This window comes from Sinocyclocheilus rhinocerous, unplaced genomic scaffold (assembly GCF_001515625.1).
Source record: "Sinocyclocheilus rhinocerous isolate Xijiao unplaced genomic scaffold, SAMN03320098_v1.1 scaffold3407, whole genome shotgun sequence".
NCBI lineage: Eukaryota > Metazoa > Chordata > Actinopteri > Cypriniformes > Cyprinidae > Sinocyclocheilus > Sinocyclocheilus rhinocerous.
The window spans coordinates 88,664-109,832 of NW_015653079.1; the positions used below are offsets into that span (position 1 = coordinate 88,664).

General features: G+C 40.1%; 2 protein-coding genes across 2 annotated transcripts in view; one reads left to right on the forward strand and one right to left on the reverse strand.

Moving 5' to 3' along the window:
* LOC107715569 (mitogen-activated protein kinase kinase kinase 12-like) overlaps positions 1-4,519 on the reverse strand; it is a 46,103-nt gene extending 41,584 nt beyond the window's left edge. Inside the window, exon 1 of the mRNA XM_016521714.1 lies at positions 4,294-4,519. The gene's annotated coding sequence lies outside the window, so the exon portion shown is untranslated. The remainder of the gene's footprint in view (positions 1-4,293) is intronic.
* A 3,973-nt stretch (positions 4,520-8,492) lies between these two features.
* Positions 8,493-21,169, forward strand: part of aaas (achalasia, adrenocortical insufficiency, alacrimia) — a 17,576-nt gene continuing 4,899 nt past the window's right edge. The window contains exons 1-12 of the mRNA XM_016521713.1: positions 8,493-8,702; positions 8,777-8,882; positions 10,511-10,638; positions 11,362-11,417; positions 11,494-11,585; positions 11,677-11,723; positions 11,815-11,913; positions 13,034-13,298; positions 16,284-16,358; positions 17,485-17,609; positions 17,816-17,876; positions 19,879-19,969. Coding sequence (XP_016377199.1) covers positions 8,778-8,882; positions 10,511-10,638; positions 11,362-11,417; positions 11,494-11,585; positions 11,677-11,723; positions 11,815-11,913; positions 13,034-13,298; positions 16,284-16,358; positions 17,485-17,609; positions 17,816-17,876; positions 19,879-19,969 — 1,144 coding nt within the window. The 5' untranslated portion in view covers positions 8,493-8,702; position 8,777. The remainder of the gene's footprint in view (positions 8,703-8,776; positions 8,883-10,510; positions 10,639-11,361; positions 11,418-11,493; positions 11,586-11,676; positions 11,724-11,814; positions 11,914-13,033; positions 13,299-16,283; positions 16,359-17,484; positions 17,610-17,815; positions 17,877-19,878; positions 19,970-21,169) is intronic.

Genomic DNA, 21,169 nt, shown 5'->3' on the forward strand with positions numbered 1-21,169 from the left:
CAGTCACTGTAATAAACATATGTAAACATGTGCACTGCACTTTTTAAACACTGTCTGTTAACTTTAACTTTTACTTTTTTGGTCGCGCCCCCCTTTAAACCTATAAAAAAATCTGCCCCCCTCCTTTCCCGAATCTCCATTCCACCTTCCACCATTCCACCATTCACTAAACATTATGAAAAATAATGCTTTTTTAATTAAAAAAAGCCTACAGGGAAAAAAACACCTGCATCACTTGAAACATTGAAAAATAGCATAGAGAGAATAACTGTTATTATTATTTTTCTCTCTCTGTTATTTATTTATTTTTTGTGGGTTTCATGCTGTCCGCTAAGGCATAGGACACACAGGCTTTCCTCCTCACCAACGACATTAAACACGTGTCTACATCGGACGCGAGCGACAAAATACAGTAGAACCCATTATAATCAGTGACGCTGTCTACACTGGATGCGGCGCGGCGTGACGCGACACGACAAAACTCGACATTAAGCCTTAATGCCTTGTTCAGCCTTGTTCTATTTATGACGTACTGACATACCGTTAAAATGATTTGCAACAGTCGCTTTGTCGCGTCCAGTGTAGAGCTGTTGCGGCGCAGCGCGACAACTGTAGCGTCCGGTATAGACACGGCGAGTGAAGCCGAGAGCAAGATATGCCATTTTGAATGACCAGCACCTGCCTGGGTCTGTGCGACTTCATCTATGGCTTTTCTCTTCGCTTTCACAAACCGATCCATCTCCCATTCTAATTACGTCCTCTCTCACAAACCGATCCATCTCCCATTCTAAGTTACGTCCTTTGGCTGTTTACTGTTTTATTTCTTTTCTTTTTCTGCTGATGGCCCGCGCTCGACTTGAAGCAGCGCTGCTTAGACCGATGGGTGTGTGTCATCAAAGTACTGTGAGAGCTATAAGAGAGCACCGACGTCTCCTTATGCTTTCTCTCCCCGTACTTTGATGTCATACACCGATCGATCTTCAAGTCGAACACACCTCTTTACTCTCGTGTGTCACGTGACCGAGTGTAATCGCAGCCTCTGCGATTGAAAAATCGCGTTTTTTTCATATCGCGATATTATCGCAAATGCAATTAACCATTCAGCCCTAATCGGATGCCCATTTTCCACAAGTTGATATAATTGTTTAGGGTCTTAATGAAAAGTCTATAACATACTTTGGTTCAAATGTCTCAATGGTAGTTTAAAAAACAGCCTTTTTACCCTGTTAAAAATAGCTCTGTTCACAGCAACCTGTTTTGTTGGATTTCCCTTTAAATGCTAATGAGCTCTGCTGACCCCGCCCCTCTCTTCTGTGGGGTGACGAGCCATCCTGTTTACTTTAGCCACATTTAGCTGCATTTAACTTGCTAACTAGCACATTATTAGGAAAGGTGATTTGCAAAGATTCATAAAAGAACCTTATACTCACTTCTTCTGTAGGTGAGGCTGAATCATGAATGATTTGTGCGAACATAGACACATTTAGGCAGATCGGAGGACGCATTCCCTTCAAAAACGAAAGTAATGTTAATCCACTGCGTCTTCAGCGGCTCAGATGTCGGGAATAAATGACGACTGCTATGTTCATTATTACATCCAACAACAGAACACCTCAATCTCAAGAGACATTCTTGTCTACTTCTGCTCCGGTGGTGAAACAATGGAGGACTGATGACAGCTCACTCAGGGCGGAGCTAAGGTTAAACACCAGTGTCAATCAACTATCGTGGGAGGGGTCTGGGTCTGTGTGATGTCACACAGCCAAGCATCTGCGAACGGCTTGATATGAGAAAGGGCAAATGATTTAACGAGATTTAAAAAAAAAACACTGGGTGAATCTTTATCATTATAAGGTGGTTCTGTACACACACTTGTAAAACTTGTAAAAGTGCATGTCACATTCGATGACCCCTTTAAAATGACAGTCTCTGAAAAGATTACTAAAAGATGACTGTGTTTAACACACTACTAGAGGGCAGAAGCAGCGCTTACTGCAGCATAAGAAGAGTTATCGTGTTCTCAAGAATAATCTGAGCAAAGATTTCAAATATGAGCAATTCATCTGCACATCAGTGGAACTGATATGAGCACTGGACACCCCTGACATCTGATTGGCCACCCCAAAATTTAATATGCCACTATTTAATTTTCTTCGTTTAATCGTACTGAAAGAAGCATTTATTTTAGTCTCGACTTGAACTCAAGGACGTGTGCCGCATCGTGCTTTATCTCATCCGGTGTACCTTCCAGCCTCTACTAGTACACGCTCCCACGCCACATGTTCGTTTTCTTATGGAGTGAAACACATCGCGGAGCAAAGAGGACAGAGCAGGTTACCTTTGATAATAGAAAACAAAGTCTCAGCATTCAAATTCTGTTCGTCTTAATAAGAATTTCAAAAGATAAATACAGTTTTGGAGCTCTTTAGTGGCGCGACGGTTCAAGTTCAGTGGAGTGCATTCTAATTAGCATTAAAATAAAAATGAATGAACATCTGAGGGCATGTTGAAAGATAACACTACAACTTACTGAATGTGTAGTGTCTCATGTAATCACTTAATGAATGTTTCAACCGCGGAAAACATTGTCACATAACCTCAGAAAATCCATTCGGTGTCCATAAACTAGCGAGAAAAATGTACACTAGAGAGAAGAATTATGCAAAAATTATATTTATTATATTTTTACTTATATAATTACTTTAATTACTCAATTTACTTTTTACAACATTGGGTTGCCTTGCCTTCTATTGGTGGCTTGTTAAAACCAATAAATCCTAATGGAATCCTAAAACACCACGTACAGAAAACCATTTTTTAATGGTTTCAATGGTTAAAAGTTGATGGTTTGTAATGTTTGTAATGGTATTTGTAGTGGAAACCATTAGAATTTTCTGTGATGGTTTCTACTGTTTTGGGTTTTTTTCAGCAGGGATATGAACTTGTACAAATCAATTGTTACTTTTAATCTTATTAATAGGGTTCACTGTAGAGTTTAGTTTAGAAAAACTGAGGGAAAAAATTACACATCGCAAGCTTGTTAATTTGTCCTGAATAATTCTCACTCCAGGCTGAACTCAAAAGTTGTCAGTCCTGTTTGAAGTAAGCTGAAGTTTTAGGTTTCCTGAACAACATTTACAAAATTCACTGTATAAGTTAATGTTAGATCTTTTGCTCCAACCACTGGTTAATCAGATGATAGAAATAAGAGAAATAAGTTCCAATACACTAACATTTTTCAAGTTACGGTAGGAATGTATAGCTAATGTGGGGTAATGTGAAGTAATCAGCAATGGTAGGATTTATTCATGCTTTTTTTTTTATATGCCAGATTGGAGTTATACACTGATTTTCTGTCATGGTCTATGGACCCCTGAATGTGCCTTGGCCACCCCATGTAGCTCCACCACTGCTGCACATCATTAAAAACGAACCTATATCTATCTCTAAGAGGTGTGCATATGTTCAGTGCTTAGATTTATATCTATTTTTGTTATATTTTTGAGGCACTGTGTTTCTACGTGTAAACCCAGTTTTATTTACATGATGTTATCGTTCCACTACTTTGTGTTGACATTGATTTTGTTGGCCTAGATAACTGTTTTACATGGTTAAGTGGGTAGCTGACATTCAAGCTTTAAATATTAAGCTAAAACCATTTTAAACCGTTTTTCTAATTCTATAATAAATCAATACATTCAGTTTTGACCTCATATCAATAATTTCCTAATACATTGTCACACTACTGTTTTTGGTGAACTGCTGGATATAGGAATATACACGTCTGTGTTTACATCCATTCTAAACAAAACCCCTGATGTTCACGGACATGTTATTTGTGATTTACCCACAATCCCACAGGCTGGCCCTGCTTACTGCAACGCGACATCACCGAGTCTATTGTATGTATATCTGCGTGAAATATATTCTGTATATGGAAAACACCGCTCTTCCGCGCGAACCGACGCTCACGCTCGCGTCGCGTCGCTCTCTGCACAATACGACAGGATTGCATAACAAACGCACGCGTTCTTACACGACACGATTCTTCACGCGCGTCGTGTAATTACACTATTACGCGCGTGCAGTCAAAAGACTCGCGCAAACGCGGATGAAAGCGCAGTAAATGGACGCGTTCGCTCAGATGTGATGTCATTGGCGTCAATGGCGCGTGTGAACGCGTGAAGTACCGCAACGAGTGATGCGCTCCCAGCACCAAACACACACACATCGCGTCCCGATTAAAGCGCTCTCCGCGGCTGGCCCGAGCTCTCGGTGGTGATGGAGCAGTACCGTATCTCCGGAGGATGCTGCTGCTGTCGCGGTGTCAGGAGACGGGTGGATCCGCTGTGGTCCTCGCGGCTCCGCGGTAAACGCGTTCTCCTCGGTCACCGAGCGCTGCTGCTCTCCGGGCTCGGCGTGTTTTCACCGGATCCCGTCGGCTGGACTGCTGATCGCGGATTTGGGGTTCATTAGTCGAGCGGAAGGAGCTGTTCCTCCTCTACGGTGCTGAAGTGACGTCACGCGGCGCAGGGGGCGCGCGCGTCAGCGTCAGCGCGGACATGATGTCAAAGCCACTTGCGATCTCTCTGTGACCTTCTGATGAATTCACGTTTAAAAGCGTTTAAGAAGAATCTGCTCTCTTGATCGAAGGTGTTTATACGCTGCGTCGATAGATATGATTCATATCACATTTGATGTGAAAATGATACACACCGATTGCATTAATATTACTATTTGAAATGTATAATAATAATGATAATAATAATAGACCTAATAAATAAATAGATACATTTACATTTAGTCATTTAGCAGATGCTTTCATCCAAAGCGACTTACAAATGAGGACAACAGAAGCAATCAAAACCAACAAAAGAGGAGTTCAAACATTAAACATATACAGCACAAAATCAGTCTTTACGCAGATGCCATATTACTGTATTTACAAGATCCCCCATCATCATTACAAGAAAAAATTAAACTTATCGATTCATTTTCTCACATTTCTGAATATTCAGTCAACTGGAGTAAATCTTCTATTCTTTCATTAGATCACAATAGCTTGGATGTGACATCCCAGACATCACCTATCCCTCTATGCACCAGTCACATCACATATTTAGGCATTAATATTCATATTAATACTCAGGCTGTCAGAGCTGGTTAGCCTTAATTTTACCCCATTACTCAAAACAATAAATGATGATTTTCAAGGTTGGATGAACGTACCACTATCCATTATGGGCAGAATATCAGTAATTAAAATGACTGTGCTTCCTAAACTAAACTATTTATTCTCAGTGATACCAACACAACCCACCCTCACCTGGTTTACAGTTTTTTATCTCACACACACACACACACACACACACATATATACATATATGTGTGCGTGTGTGTGAGTGTGAGTGTGTGTGTGCGTGCGTGTGTGTGTGTGAGTGTGTGTGCGTGTGTGTGCATGTGCGTGTGCGTGGGTGTGTGTGCGTGTGTGTGTGTGTGTGTGTGTGAGAGTGTGCGTGTGTGTGTGTGTGTGTGTGTGAGAGTGTGCGTGTGTGTGTGTGTGTGTGTGTGAGAGTGTGCGTGTGTGTGTGTGTGTGTGTGTGAGAGTGTGCGTGTGTGTGTGTGTGTGTGTGTGAGAGTGTGCGTGTGTGTGTGTGTGTGTGTGTGAGAGTGTGCGTGTGTGTGTGTGTGTGTGTGTGAGAGTGTGCGTGTGTGTGTGTGTGTGTGTGTGAGAGTGTGCGTGTGTGTGTGTGTGTGTGTGTGAGAGTGTGCGTGTGTGTGTGTGTGTGTGTGTGTGTCAGTGTGTGTGTGTCAGTGTGTGTGTGTGTGGGGGGGGTGTCAGTGTGTGTGTGTGTGTGTGTGTGTGTGTAAGAAAACAAGTAGATAGAATAAAAAAAAGAATAGAGAATGCTAGTTTTAGAGGGTCAAGTGTTGGTTTTTTTAATAAATAAAAAAGAAAACAGAGATAAAATAGAATTAGAATAGAAAGTGCTACACCTGCTCTCCTTATTTCTCTCCAATAGATCCTTTTTATGGGAATCATTGTTTGTTAAAGCTCATCGTGACAGACTTGAGAGCAGTTTTGTTGGTTAAACTGGGAAATGAGCCTGCCATGATCCGCTCTTCCCCTCTACATCTGAATGCTTGTCAAACCTGTATTTCTTCAGGAGTTCTTCAGGAGTGTCAGACAGTTGAGTCGGTGTGAGAACAGGTTCAGAGGTGGATCATTCAGATATCTGATCAGACCACTGAGGACAGCGTATGTTTGACCTCTGGAGCTTCTGACAGCTCTGTCGTCACAGAGGATTCTGTCGAGGTCTGTCTTGATGGTTTGTTTAAAGTCACACCTGTGAATAAAGCATTTCACTGTATGTTCTTCATTGTGAGTTCAGCTCTGGAGTCTCTCCAGATTGTTCCTCAAACCCCTCATCTATTTCCATGCCACCTAGAACAACTGGCCTTTTAAATCTTCCAATGAAACAAACATATGTTTATGTTAAGGGTGTTGCGCAGTTACACAGATGTGTTCAGTGAAGCACTCATAGCTGTGTTTCATAGTTAATAAAACGCTCCTACTGACCAATCAGCATCACGGACCACAGCTGACGTATGCGGGTCTCTCTAGTGAATTAACCGTGTCTAACATTGTGAACATGTATTTAGCAGCCAGTACAGCTGTGCTTATCTTCTCCAAATATGAAGGGCATTTCTCAGTATCGTGAAGTCCAGTGAATGATGGAATCAGAGTTTGAAGCCTGGGCAGAATTGTTTCTCTTCTGCTGGTATTTAGGACGGATGAAGAGAAAGTTTCTCATCCTCTGATCTACAGATCCTCTGCTCTCTCCGTGTCTGTGTTAGTCTTCCTCTTCCTCTCTCTTCTGGATCATGACCACTTCATCTGAATTTGGAGATGATTCGTCTTTAGAGATAATTTGCCAATTTAGAGGTTCTTTCTGGGGTCGAGTACATCGGAGTTTTTTTTTTTTTGGAGATCAAATTGTGTTTTTATTGCCTCATCATCACTGATTTTTGTCAGTTTCTTTAGGGCTGTAGCTGTAGTCAGTCAGTACTGTGTTTCATGGAGCAGCTGAAGAGCGAGTGTGTTTAGGGGATGGGATCTGGAGAGGTTTCTCTGGCCAGAAGTGTTTTATATGGGACTGAATCTGGATCAGAGCGGTGGAGGTGATGAACACATCTCAGTGTATTCAGCGCTGCTGGACCCCCACTGGACGTGCTTCTGTGGACCTCTAAAATGTAAAAAGTAAAAGTCTATTTCTATTTGTAGTTTTTCTACAAACATTTTATCCCACTTTTTAAAATGTAATACTGATCCCCAAATTTCAGATCCATATAAAAGCATTGGTTTTTATTATTGAATTATATTCTTTTACCTAAGCTTTAATAGGCAATTTTAAGTGACCAGATTATGACTTTTTAGCATAAAAAGGCCTCCTTGAACTTCTGTGTATGAAAGCCTCATTGCTTCAGAAAGCTTTGTTTTGCCGCCACTGCAGAAAGTCACACTAATGTAATCACTGCAGGTTCATTTGTTACTGATGGACTAATGTAAGATCCAGTGCATTGCATTATTCAAATAGTGAGGCAGAAGGTTGATATGAGATTCTTAACACAGTATTATTTTATTTGTAGGATTTCAAGTCTTTCAGATGTAAGATGTCCATTGGTCATTTTTTTATTTTCTTTAACTTTTTTATTTATTTTTTTATTAAAAAGCTGCTCCATTCCACTGAAGAGAAACTACTGTACATACACCGAAGTTCAACGATCTAAAAAAGAAGAAAAAGAAAAAAGAGAGACAAGGGGGAAAGGACTGCACAATGTGGCATTCAGAAATAAAGAGCAGGAAGAGTCAGGCCAGATCAGGTTTAATACTTGAAATTCTAGTTGCACTAAATCAGGTGATAAAAACAAGGAATGCAGTGGGATTCCTGAGATACAGGGCAATGAAGAGGCTGATGAGATGACAAAAAAATTAAAAAGCCATACACAAGAATGAAGTAGAACCGAAAGCAACGTATGGAAGAGATGAGTGCAAGAATATTATTTTGCAAAAATAACAAAATTATAAAAAATAAGAAAGGGAAGAGGGGAACAAAGGCGTTATTTTTTACTACAGAAAGCATTAAAACACATCAAACATAAGTGCACTGTGCACTGAATTATGGGATGGCAAGCATTGAGATGATATATATATACTGTGTGAATCATGTACTGATGGAATGCGTTATTCATCGCACAGCAACAGATCTCTTGTTTTCTGAGCTGCTGGAATCTGGAGGCACAGATTCTAAGTTCTGAAGACTATGAAACAACAAAAGCTGTTATTAACCTTTTACACCGAGCCGGTCTTTACGTAAGAACGCACTAAGCGGAGTTCTTCAAATGGACTGAGGAGGGCAGCAGTGCGCCTCTGACGCGTCGAGTCTGCCGCAAATCTCATAACAACAATGAAGAGTACGATCCTGATCCACACTCCTAATCAGTAGGTGGCGGTAATGCACCTAAAAGTTGTATGCCATCCGCCATTAAACACCAAGAAGAAAAAGAAGAAGAAGAAGAAGAAGAAGGGGACTTTTGTTTTTGCGTTCTCCTGCGGTGTTCGTCTGTCTCGTCGGGGCTTCCGTAGGCTGAAGGCGCGCGTGTGGTGTGGAGTGAGTGAGTTACGCTGATCTGATCAGAAGGTGAGCGCACTTTCCCTGCCGTGTTTTCTCGGGTCCCGCGTGTTTGTGAAGTCTGTGTGCTGTGCTGTGTGCAGGATGTGTTCTCTCGGTGTGTTCCCGGCTCCGGTAACGGCTGCACAGACGCTGCTCGAGCGCAACAACGAGCTTCTGTCCGCGCTTCATCCCGGAGAACACTCACAGGTCTGAGAACGCTTCCTATAACCCCTACATAAACACCAGCACAGGTAATGCATCACTGTCCGGTTCAGCAGCACCTGCTGCTCCAGACCTGACCACTAGACGAAACCCACTCAGTTTACCTCACGAACATCATCTTCTGCTCGAGTAAACATCTCTAATATCTCACACTGACTGACCTCGTGAAGAGCGCTCTGCCGAAGTCTTCTCCGTAAAACACATCTGAGACTCACAAAAGTTAACTTGATTCTAAGAAAGCCTTCACATTATTTACCTCTATTCGCATCTGCACATTGCTCCAGTGTGTTAATGTCAGTATTTACGACAGCCTGACACTAGAGTAGATTTGCTTTTGGGATTGCACACGTTTTTTTCATGATGATATTAAGCTGATTTATATATCACAGTTTAAGATATTGAATAACACAAAATCGCTACAGTAACATTTGACATATTGGAACAAAAACAAAAAAAATTGTGAAAAAAAAAGAAAAAAAAAACTTTTTTTGTACTTTAGTAAGTTATCCTTGATTCTGTTCTGTAATTGAAAACAAAAATAAAAATAATTTTAGATTTAACTAAGAAAAAATCTGAAACCCACTCCAATGAGCAGTGTTGCCAAGTCTTGGGCTACTTTAGCACTGTTGCTCTGGGTTGTCTTTCCTGTCCGTGGATTGAAGCGACCCCCAGTAACGTGATATTTAGCCCCAGCGATGTGAATTTTACCAGGGGAACCTCGCCAAAAAACATGTATTTTACTCCTGAAATGTGATTTTTACCGGGGGACCCCCTCGAAATGCCATTGGGCTAGTTTTGAGTAGCAGTTGGGTGGGTTTTGTGGTGAAAACCTGGCAACCCTGCCAGTGACTTTCAACAGCAACTCCTTTATATCAGAGAAATGTTTCCATCACCTGTCCCTATATATACTGACGGATCAGACGCTGAGGACCATGTATCATCTGCATTTGTGATCCGCCACCGAAAAAAGAGGAATATCCATCACCAAACACAGCTCAGTTTAGCAGCAAATGCTATCATTTTGGCGTTAAACTGCATAAAGACTATGGAACAGAGAAATGGTCTTTTAATTCTAAATTCAAAGTTCTGTCTTCAAGCTCTTAAAAACGATCACCTCTAATGCACATAATGATTTTTTTACAAACTGCTGCAGCTAGAGGATGGTGATTTTAATATCTGGTTTTGTTGGGTACCAGGGCAGACTCTGCTGCAAAAGAAGCATTATCGGCAGACCTCGACATCTGTGCAGTTCCTCCTATGGATTTAAAACCAGTAATTTGTTCCCATGTTAATAACAAATGGCAAAAACAGTGGGATCTATATACAATGAATAAACTCCATGAAATTAGGCCCAATGTTGAAATTAGGCTCAATGTTGAAAAAAGAAATTTCGATCAGTTTTCCAAGCGATGGCAGCAGATTGTTTATACCCGCTGTAGAATAGGTCTCTGCAGGATGACACACAAGTTTTTAACACTAGAAGAAGATCCTCCAACATGCTCTCTCTGCCAAAACCCTTTATCCATGAAGCATGTTTCATTAGACTGCTGGTTTTAACCCTGTGTTTATTCAGTTAACTCTTTTGAAGAGGTGTTGTGTGTGTCTGGTTGCAGCCGTGTGATCTGCCCAGTCCTCAGTTCACCAGAGACACTCTGAAGGGTCACAGTCGTCCGGAGAGCAGCAGTAGATCAGCCTTCCTGGACCAGAGAGACACGCTGTGGATGAGGAGCGCTGGAGCCTGGTGAGAGCTTCCACTTCTGCATCATTACACTCAAGGACTTTTGTGGTGACTTTAACTACTCCTCAGTTTGACAGCTTAATGCGAGTTGGTGAATAACGCTCTCAATAGCTCTGTTCCTCGCACAAAGCTTTCACTTGGCTCCAGAAGGCATGGACTGTTTTCATGACACTCCCATGGTGTTTTCTGAGCGAACTGGAATCCGTTGAAGAAAAAGCTCGGTGTGTTTCCTGCCGGGTTGAATCCTTTCTCCTCAAGTGTTTGTTCCTGAAGCAGATCACGATGTTAGTCTTAATCAGTAGTTTTCTATTATGTATTAATGCTGCTCGTTTCGATTATAACACTTTCTGTTCTATCACATGCAAAATGCGTGTCGTATATTCTTGAGTATTTGAAATGGTTTCACTTTATTTTGATGGTCCCTTTAACACATTCTGTTGACTATACTTGCACCTACACATCTACGAGCTCTCATTAGAGTGTTAGTAGAGTACTAGTAGACTGGTAGGGTTAGATTAAGTTGACATGTACTTGCAAAGTTACTTATAGTCAGTAGTCTGTTGGGACATCATCACAATAAAGAGACAGCAGATGTTTACTGAAGTTACTAAATGTCAACCGAATGCTCAAAAGGGACCCTCAAAATAAATCATCTGAACTGAAATGATCAGATGTTGGGTTTAGTGGAGCTGTGACGAGTTGACTGCACTGGTGTCTGTGTTTCAGGCGTGATGCGGGACTGCACGGTCTGTTAGATGAGATCACTAACAGCGCAGAGGAAGGTAAGGCTCTCTGACAGGCTATAATCACACAGCGGTCGCTGTCAGGCGCATGAGCCGCTGTCTGCTTGTGTTTCAGTGCCCAGGTTCCTGGCCGTCGGATCCGCCTGCGTCCTGGCTCTGCTCAGATGGGCTTCTTCATTCCACGGCTCTCTGTTTCCACATCTGACTGTGAGTATGAGCTTGGATCGTGTCTAAGCTTTAGATCTGTGGCAGCGTCACACTGCAGTCATAATGGACGGCGTTTCTTTCTGTCCGCTAGCTGAGCAGTGACGAGATGGTGGCAGAGTTTTCACAGATGCTGGATTGGTACGTTTACACTGTTTTGGTTCTGAGACCTTTATAAACTGAGCACGGGAGACGATCCGTGAGCTTCTGGTCTGGTTTCTGTTGTTTTCAGGTCTGACAGCGCTCTGAGAAGCTTCGCCTGGCATCCGCACACTGATAAGTTTGCTGTAGCTCTGCTAGACGACTCCATCAGGATTTACAAATCTAACAGGTATCCCATTGGACACGAACACAAATCTTACATTACATATCAAAAAGTACAAGTTAGATTTTATACTGTAAATCAAAATGACAATTATGGATCCTTGTGCACCATAAGTGCAGTTTGAACGACAGCTCCGTGTATTCATTCAGCAACAAAACCACTTAGACTTTGTTTTTATGATGTACCTAAACGTTTTAGAGTTAAATTGACTTGAATATGACATGATGAAATGTTGATAACATGTAAAGCATCAAAAGGCAAATCTGTGTCTGAGAGCCTGGGTTTTACACACTTTGTTGAAAGGTGCATCAGTCTGGTGCACTTTGAATGTTTGAAAACCTATTTTCAGGATCCAAATTGAGTATAAAGTCTTGGCATTAGCCTTGTAGCTGGAATTCAAACTGAACTCAAACCTGTTTTTAGTAGTCTCAATCTGCATTACATTCACACTGGTGCTTTTAGGAAGAGAAACCATTCTTTTGTGTAAACTTCACTTACAGAAGATAAAGCCGTGAGCTTTCATTTTGATGGAAGGCTGCAATTTCAGTGAAATTACAAATGCTTCTCAGTAAAAATATGGTAAAATATGGTAATGCACGAAAGTGTTGGAAATTACCCAAATGTGAAAATTGCAGTAATTTTTGCCAAAGGTGCTTCAACGAAGTACTGAGTTACTGAAAACTTATGCAAAGATGATACTTTTTTTTTTTTAAATGTGCAAAGTTATCACACATCCATTTTTGTTTGTTTTATTTGCTTGGCATGGAGTGTGTAGATTGATTTAAATAATAATGTAAAGCATTTTTAGCATAAGGCCGAAACAAAATCAAAATGCAAAAAAATGGATTTGAGTAGTTGCTGAATGCACTGCATGAACTGTTGCATGAAATCAACATCACACATGCAGTCGTGCTGATATTCGTGAAAACAGCGCTCCTGATCATGTGCTGCTCACAGCTTGGTTGCTAGTGAGTTTTCTAGTTTTGTTGCATGATTTGCGATGTTTCTGATCCTGCTAGCAGCACAAGTTGAAGCTCCGTACTGATTTCCAGAAGTGTGATTAGATGTAGCTGACTTCTGTTAATTGAAATGAATGATTGCAGCTTCAGTGTGTGTTGTGCTGCAGTTCTGCGACGCCGACGCTGAAGCACCGCTGCCAGAGGTCCGTGTGCGCTCTGCAGTGGAAGCCTCTGTGTGGCTCTGCTCTGGCCGTGGCCTGTCAGTCCTGTCTGCTCATCTGGCACGTGGACCCCACCTCTCTCTCCACCAGGTACTGCTCAAACACCGCCTCCCTCTGGCACACTACTGTTTCAAAGCAGCTGTGGAGAAGACCATCACGCCACACAGGCAGAGCGCGCAGATCCGGTTTGATGTGGTGTTTTTCCTGCAGCGTGTGAATGCGTCAGGTGTCCAATATGTGTACATTTAGGGCAGGCATATTACAATGGCGGACGTAACCGCAACGCCAGCACCGTCTTCCATTTCTAAATAAAGCGTACCACATCATCACAACAGAGCGGTTCACACCACAAGCGCTAGGGGTCCTTTATGGTAATGATCCACGTATATTTTTTTATTTATTTATTTTTTATCTAGAGCCAGACGCGCTTCATTCAAGCCGTGCGCTTCTAAAGATGCTAAAGCACCAGTAAGAGCAGCGGATGACGCGCTTATTTTAAAAACAGCAGAAACAAAGTAAAATAGATCGATACTGTTGCTAAAAACACAACAGAAAACAACAATGCTGCAAATATCATCTGACCGTTCAAACCAGGTTTTTTAAAAATCTACATTTAGCATTATTAATCACTATGTTAAGAGCATTTTAAAAATAAACATAGGCTATGATTCTTAAAACTGGGAAAATTATTTAGATGCAAGGAAAGACAACATAAACATTGAAATTAATAGTTAACTTTGTTTTATGCTCATGATGAGAGCGTTTTGATTGTTTGTTTTAAGCAAAGTATAAAAATCATCCAAACATTAAGAGAAAATCTCTTAAGCCCCCATATCTTTTCTGTCTCATGGGCTTCTGCCTTACATATGTATCTAAACGTAAAAAAAATAAATAAATAATAATAATAGCTTGGTAAAACATCTGACCTTAGCTGTTAATACTCGTATCTAATAGGGCTCAATTGGTGAAATTTTTTTTTTTAAATAGAAATAGAAAAATTCTCAGAAGCCACATACATACAGTATATATACAGCTTACAGTTCTCTTCATTCATACGTCTGTGGACCAGATTTTTATGGGCAAACCTGTTTCGTCATCGTGCTCTCTATGTGCTGTCGGCTTTTATCGTGAGCTTCAAAGGTTTGTTTGAGGTTATTGCTGGTTCCAGTAAGAAAGACTTGTCTTTTCCTGGAAACTGACAGCAAACGGTGCAGAGTTAGCAAACGCTGCCCCCATGTCAAAGTGAATTTCATTGCTGTGATGGTCACGTTGTTTCATCAGGGTGAAATGCATTCAGAGGGGCGACCCACACCCTGTATAATTAAAACACTTTTTAAAGCAAACTGTTATAAGAGCAGTCTTAATCTTATGAGTGTACACCATTCAAGTGACTCGTCACAGAAACAGTTTATTTTCTAATGTGTACAACTCGCTAGGGCTGTCAAAAAAATGTGAATTTAGAATAATCGTCGAATTGAAAATAAAAATCCACGTTCGAATGCAAAAACGCTGCATTCGAATTTAAGGTGTGCATCAGGCTGCCTTTTCAGTGGCGCACGAGATGCGATGATGATGTAGGTGTCGTTGCATTTTAATGTTTTTCTTAGCTTATCCAGTTGAAGCCACTACATGTGGCACTGCTGCATTGTTCATTCAAAATATTGTAGAAAAAGAGAACATCAATGCGGAGATGTTGTTGTTTACATCAAAACTGAAACCAAGCCATTCACACAGAAGACATATTTATCGCATTTTCTAGTGGGACATCTATCACCGTTGCACTCGCGAAAAGTTCAAAATTAAAAAAATATTTTAAGTAAAATTAAAGTTCAACTTTCAAAAAAACATGTCTCGAGACTTTATGGCGGTTTTCCCCATCCCACTGCATCTCATGCTTTTAAATGAAGAAAGTACTCTTTGTGATTGGTTTTCAGTCCTTTGTATTAAACTATATATACATACATGATGCTGTTTTGTTTCTAATTGTTTAAGCAACTTAATTATATATGGTTTATAAACATTATTTTAAACATTATGCACTTTTTTTCAAAGATAGTTGTTATTTTATTGCTTTGAAGAAATTAGTAATATTTTGCTCGATGCGCCCTCTTGTGGCCTCAGGAGAGAATCCAAAAGCTTTTTTCCCCCTAACTGGAATTATGCCTTTTAAATTTAAATATAGTTTGAATATTGATAATATTTAAGTACAAAATTCGAGTTTAGTTTTTCAGCCATTTTGACAGCCCTACAACTCGCACCAAGAGAAGGAACAATGAAGCGTTATCAGACGTAGCAACTTCGAAACCAGTCGGTACTGAAATGTAAAAATGTAACGAGACCAGCATTTCCCGCAATCCGTTGAGCGTGTGAACACAATAGCCAATCAGAGGTGTTTAAGAATCCGCTCAAAATGCTGGTATCGTCAAAATTTTTAACTTTCAGTACCGACTGGTTCCAAAGTTGGTACGTTTGACAACCCTACTTCAGACACGAAATCTGTGCATATATAAGCGTCAGTCAGAAGGGAAAGCAGGAGAAGCCGTGATCTGACTGAGTCAATTCAATTCAATATGTGCTTTATTGGCATGACAATTGTTACAATGTATTGCCAAAGCATAGTGTTTACATCGAATCTAGAACAGATATATATGCAACAAAAACATGCATGTATATACATTTTAAAAGTAGAACAAATTAACATTTTAGAATTCTACGAACAATTTATAATTCAATGTGGTGTGTGTGTGTGTGTTGTGGTGTGTGTGTGAGAGTGTGTGTGTGTGTGTTTGTTTGGGCAGCCAGTGCTGTCGATATCTGCCCGTCTCTATAGTCAGAGTATGATTGCTCAGTCTGTACCTCGTCATCTGTCTTCTTAATTTACAGTCTTGCACTGTACTCAGATATTCTGCAGTTGTGTAATCTCTATTTAGGGCCAAATAACATTTGAGTTTACTTTGTTTTTCTGTTGTTTCATTCCAATAGGTTAGATAATTTTCTTTTTGTGCTTTTATAATTTGGTTGGGCCGAATTTTGTGGATGAATATTTCAGAGTCCTGATGCTGGATGTTAGTCATGTTAGTTTGTTTTTGCAGCTTTAGGACCATCCGAATCAGGGGACTTTTTTCAGTCTAAAGTGGAAAAAAAAAAAGAGTCTGTCTCTCTCTCTCTCTCTCTCTCTCTCTCTCTCTCTGTCTCTCCCATCACCTCCATCGCTTGGTCCCCCACCGGCTCCCTGCTTGTGTCTGCGTCTCCTGTCGACACAGCCATGATGGTAAGCGCCAAATCTCAAGTCTTCCTGCTCAGTTTAAATGCATACATTTGTTTAGCAGATCTATGTGAAGTTGGTACTCATCACCACTGTATATTTTAGTGTGACGCAGAGAAATGATGTAATTCTCTGTAGGAGCAGTGACAGCTGTCAACTTAATACAGAAACAGAGCGAGCAAAAAAAGAAAGAGACTGGCATTATCCAAACAATGTTTAGATTGTTTCCAGATCTAAAGCGTAAATGGCCTTACTGTAGCTTCACCTAGTGTGTTTGGGGTCATTTGGATATACCTCAACCACAACATGTCAGTTTTTTTTTAAGAAAAAAAAACAAAACACTCTCTCAACTAATGCTTTGAAATAAACAGGGAACTAACTCTGGTACATTCAAGTTAAGGGTTTAATTTAACTACCGGGCCCAAATATTTAACTTAACTACTACTTATTTTTGATGGACCAATATTGATTTTTAGATCTCGGTCTGTGCTGTTTTTTGTTGATTTGTGAACAAAATGTCACTAAACATTATTTTTTTAGAGCACCTACCATGCAGTAATTGCAATGAGCTTTGCTACTTTTGATCAGAAACAAAGTCTTCGCTTTTAAATTTGGTAAATTTTATAACTAAATTCAATCAATTTATTCATTGATCTGAGACCATGTGTGAAAATGATTTATTTTTTATGTACTTGCCGAAAAAAAAAATCAAAGTTCATACTTCCAAAAAAGCATCCATATTGCAGCTGTACAGGGCTGTTCTCACCAAGATGAATATTCAGTTTTGATAAACATTTTCATTTGTATGAATGGCAGTCAATGCAGACGTTTTTTTTTTTCCACAGACTTCATGCTGAACTTTAGTTGGAGTGAATAGGCCTGAAGTCATTTTGTTTCTTTGTTTCATATTCTTCTGTTTATATGCAGGATTAAATTCAACTTTGAGTTCCTGTTGTCAGTGTGGCCACGGACTGCTCGACCTCACTGACTATGTACAGCATTAGCTATGAAGGATAACAATGGTCTTATGGTGGAATTAGAATGTGAATTGTGGCGTATGTCATAACGGTGGTTTAGGAATGGAGTGCTTTATTGTTTGTGTGTGTGTGTGTGTGTGTGTGTTGTGCTGTAGGTGTGGGATGTGGCAGCAGAGAGCGCTGTGCCGCTGCAGCGGGTGGGTGGTGGCGGCGTTACGTATCTCTCATGGTCTCCAGACGGTAGCCGACTGCTGGCAGCTACTCCATCGGCTCTTTTTAGGTACAGTCACGTGATCCATTTAAAACACGAGTGTGCAGACATACAGCTCTCCACTCGTTCAGGCCACTTAATATAAAGTGGGACTGAATATTTCATTGTGTTCACTGTTCAGTATAGATTAAAGATTGATATGCAGATACTATTCATTAGGTTCTCCGTTTCAGACTGTGTGTGTGTTTGTGTGTGTGTGTGTGTGTGTGTTGTAGGGTTTGGGAGACGCGCATGTGGACGTGTGAGAGATGGCCGTGTCTGAAAGGCAGTTGTCAGGTAAGAAAACTTCGGAAACTGAGTGTAAAGGGCTGTTCACACCAATAACAATAACTGTAAAGTGTTAATAATCAGTCTAATTCTATTAGAACTGTGAAGTTAACACCATACTCGTAACGATAACGACCCGGGGGAATGATTTTATTGAAATCACTCCAGTTGATGAGTGAGAAAATCATTGACAGCCAATCAGAATCCATGCGACTCCATTTAAAGTGGCAGATGACAAATATGCAGTGCACGTTTAGTCTGTTGGAGTGGACGCTATTATAGTTCTGTCGTGACAACTCTCGGAGGGATTGGCATGGTAATGTACGTGACAATGTTAATGTATTTGATCTTGGTGGAAAAGATCTGCTACGCTGCTGCAATACAGCCACAACATGCTGCTGTGAGCATGTAAGAAACACTGCTGCTGCACATATAACATACATGAAATAACCCCCATATAGCATACATGAATCCCCTCGTAGCAGCTCTATACAGGTGGAGCTGGGGAAGGTGGAGGGTTTCTGAAGCATGCTGCAAACTGCTACAGCAAGCACTAGTCATATATTTGAATGTTGAGCAGCAAGCTCAATGGCTATCGATACAGGAGAGAACCAATCAGCTGTGACATGTGATGTAATTATGTAAAAATTTAGTTCGATCTATCGGACTGCACCATCTAGAGTTTCATGCCAGAACTTTGAATTTAACACTGTCTTTATATGTTTTTAGTGTAAAATGGCCTTCCTGTCCTGTGATTTAGAGCGGGAGCCAAGAAAAAAATCTTCCTCTGTGCTTTCTCTATTTGTAGCTTGTACTATTCTAAACAATATCTGAAACTTCATATTACGAGCACTTCCTGTGTTTATTTGCCTCTTTATGATGAATTGCTTGTCGCATTCCTCCAGGGTGTCCGCGGGTCCTTAAAAAGTCTTAAAATGTCTTAAATTCTGATTCGATGGGTCTTAATTATTTTTGGTCTCATTACCGCTAAAATATCTTCAGTCTGACGGACCTAATGACTGTTTACAATCATTGGACAGACCGAAGATGTTTTCTTCCCCGCGGTAAGTTACTGCATCATCAGAGAGAACTGCAGTAAGTTAGCAGAATACAGAATACAAGCTCGCGCTGAGGTAGACACCATATTGCCTGTTTTTGCTCTATTTCGCCAACAAAAATCATTCCGAATACAGTCACAGCGCTGTTTTGTGTCTCTGAGCAACATGACGGTGTTTCGTTCCTGAATTAATCAACTGTTTAAATGATTCGGTTCAGTCGCAATGACTCACTTAACAGTGACTTACTGCCACCTACTGGCGGTTTTAATTTCACGTTTAAAGTATCTTTTCATTTTTAAAATTATTTCAAATATCAGTATTCAATGTTTTATGTTTAATATATCAAAACATTATTTATGCATTTGTAACTGCACGTTAAATTCATTCATGTTCTGCATTAAACAGTGTGTAAACACATCTAAATGTGCACCACTTCAGGTGCAGCTTATGTCTGGATTGCAAAGATGAATTTTGTTGATACTGATTTCATTTGCTTGGTAACAGCCCAAATGTCTTATTATTCTAATTCACTGATTAAATGTAAGAATTTGACTCAAAAGATAATGCACACTTATAGAAAAATGGCTTTATAAAGGTAAAATGCCCATAAAAGATAAAAATCTATTTAAACTTATTGGAAAAGATAAATTTCTATCTGACCACCACACAGAATATGAAGAATATCAAAAACTGTAGGAATTACAGGTTTAGGTCTTAAATTTCATATAAGGTGGAATTAAAAAGGTCTTAAAAAGTCTTAAATTTTACTTGTTCATGTCTGCAGAAACCCTGTCCTCATTTGTAAGTGTAAATGAATAAGTGTAAATGAAAATTATCACACCTGCAAGCAATGTTTCTGAAAACTGTCCTTCATATAGCTAAAGGAAGTGATTCACAATGTGCACACTGCATTGCCCGTGTTTTAACTGTGTTTGTGTCTGTGATCGTGTCAGTCGGCCTGCTGGAGTCCTGACGGTGGCTGTCTGCTGTTGAGTATGCAAGGAGAGAGGGTCATATATGCGCTCACCTTCTCCGATCTCACAGGTATGAACAACAACACATACGGTCCTCCGGTTACCTGTGTCTCCTGAAGACCATGCTTGTCAGTTATTATTGTGATTCTGAAGGGGTGAACCTTTGGCTAGATGAAGATTCACTTTGACTCATAACTCATAGGTTCTCTGTTCAGTTTAGAACCATTTGATTCACAATGAAAGTGAATTAGAAGGTCTAGAACCAAAGCAAAACGTCATTTTAGGAGTTGGACAAACGTGAACGCCACCACAAAGTCATAATTAGGAGCAGTTAACTCTGAATTTTCTTTAAGCCCTGAGTTTCCGAGTTGAGGGCGTGTAAGCAAGAAAACATGTTGAAATGAATGAAAAGATTATTACCTATAAAATCCATCTACAAAATACAATAGCGTTGTACAAGAATGCTAGAATATAGCAATTCAGTTTACAGCACTTTCATAAATTAAAAACAAAAAGCAAAAACACATTGATGCACATTATTTATTCATTATTTTGTAGATGTAGAGTTTTTAAAAAAAAACTTAAGAGAGAAGGAAAAGGTAATTTGCCATCTTGCTCTGACCAAAGTGACTTGAACACAACTGATATCGTAATTATGACTTGCCAACTCGTAAATACGAACTTCCCAGGAAGACTTGTGGTGCATTCAAGTCCTTTTGGGAAGTTCGTATTTACAAGTTGACAGGTCGTAATTAAAAGGTCAGGTGTGTTCAAGTCACTTTGGTGTAGGGATGGGCGATACAGGCTTAAAAATATATCACAATAATTTCTGGTATTTATTGCGATAACGATATCAATGACGATAATTCAGGGAATCCGGTTTCTTTAGAGAAAAGTATTATCTTTCCTATTTTTACCCAAAATAGGGTGTTGTGAGCATTACTGATTACACACGTAATGTAATGACCGTTTAATTCATACTGGAAGCCGGAGGGCGCTCTTGCGCAGAAACATATGCATCGCAGGAGTAATAGCACTGACGACGCTCCAGGAAATCCCTAATATGGACAAAGGTATCCAGTTATCGCTGAATAAAATGCACAACGGACATAGAGAAGCTTTAACTGATGAAACTTTAAGACAATAAACATACGATTGCACAAAATAAATGGTTTATCTGTGTTCTTCAAGCAATCTTGGGTATTTTTTATAAGGAAAGTATATTTATAATGCAATGCTAATCGACATAGCCTTTATCACTGTATATAAT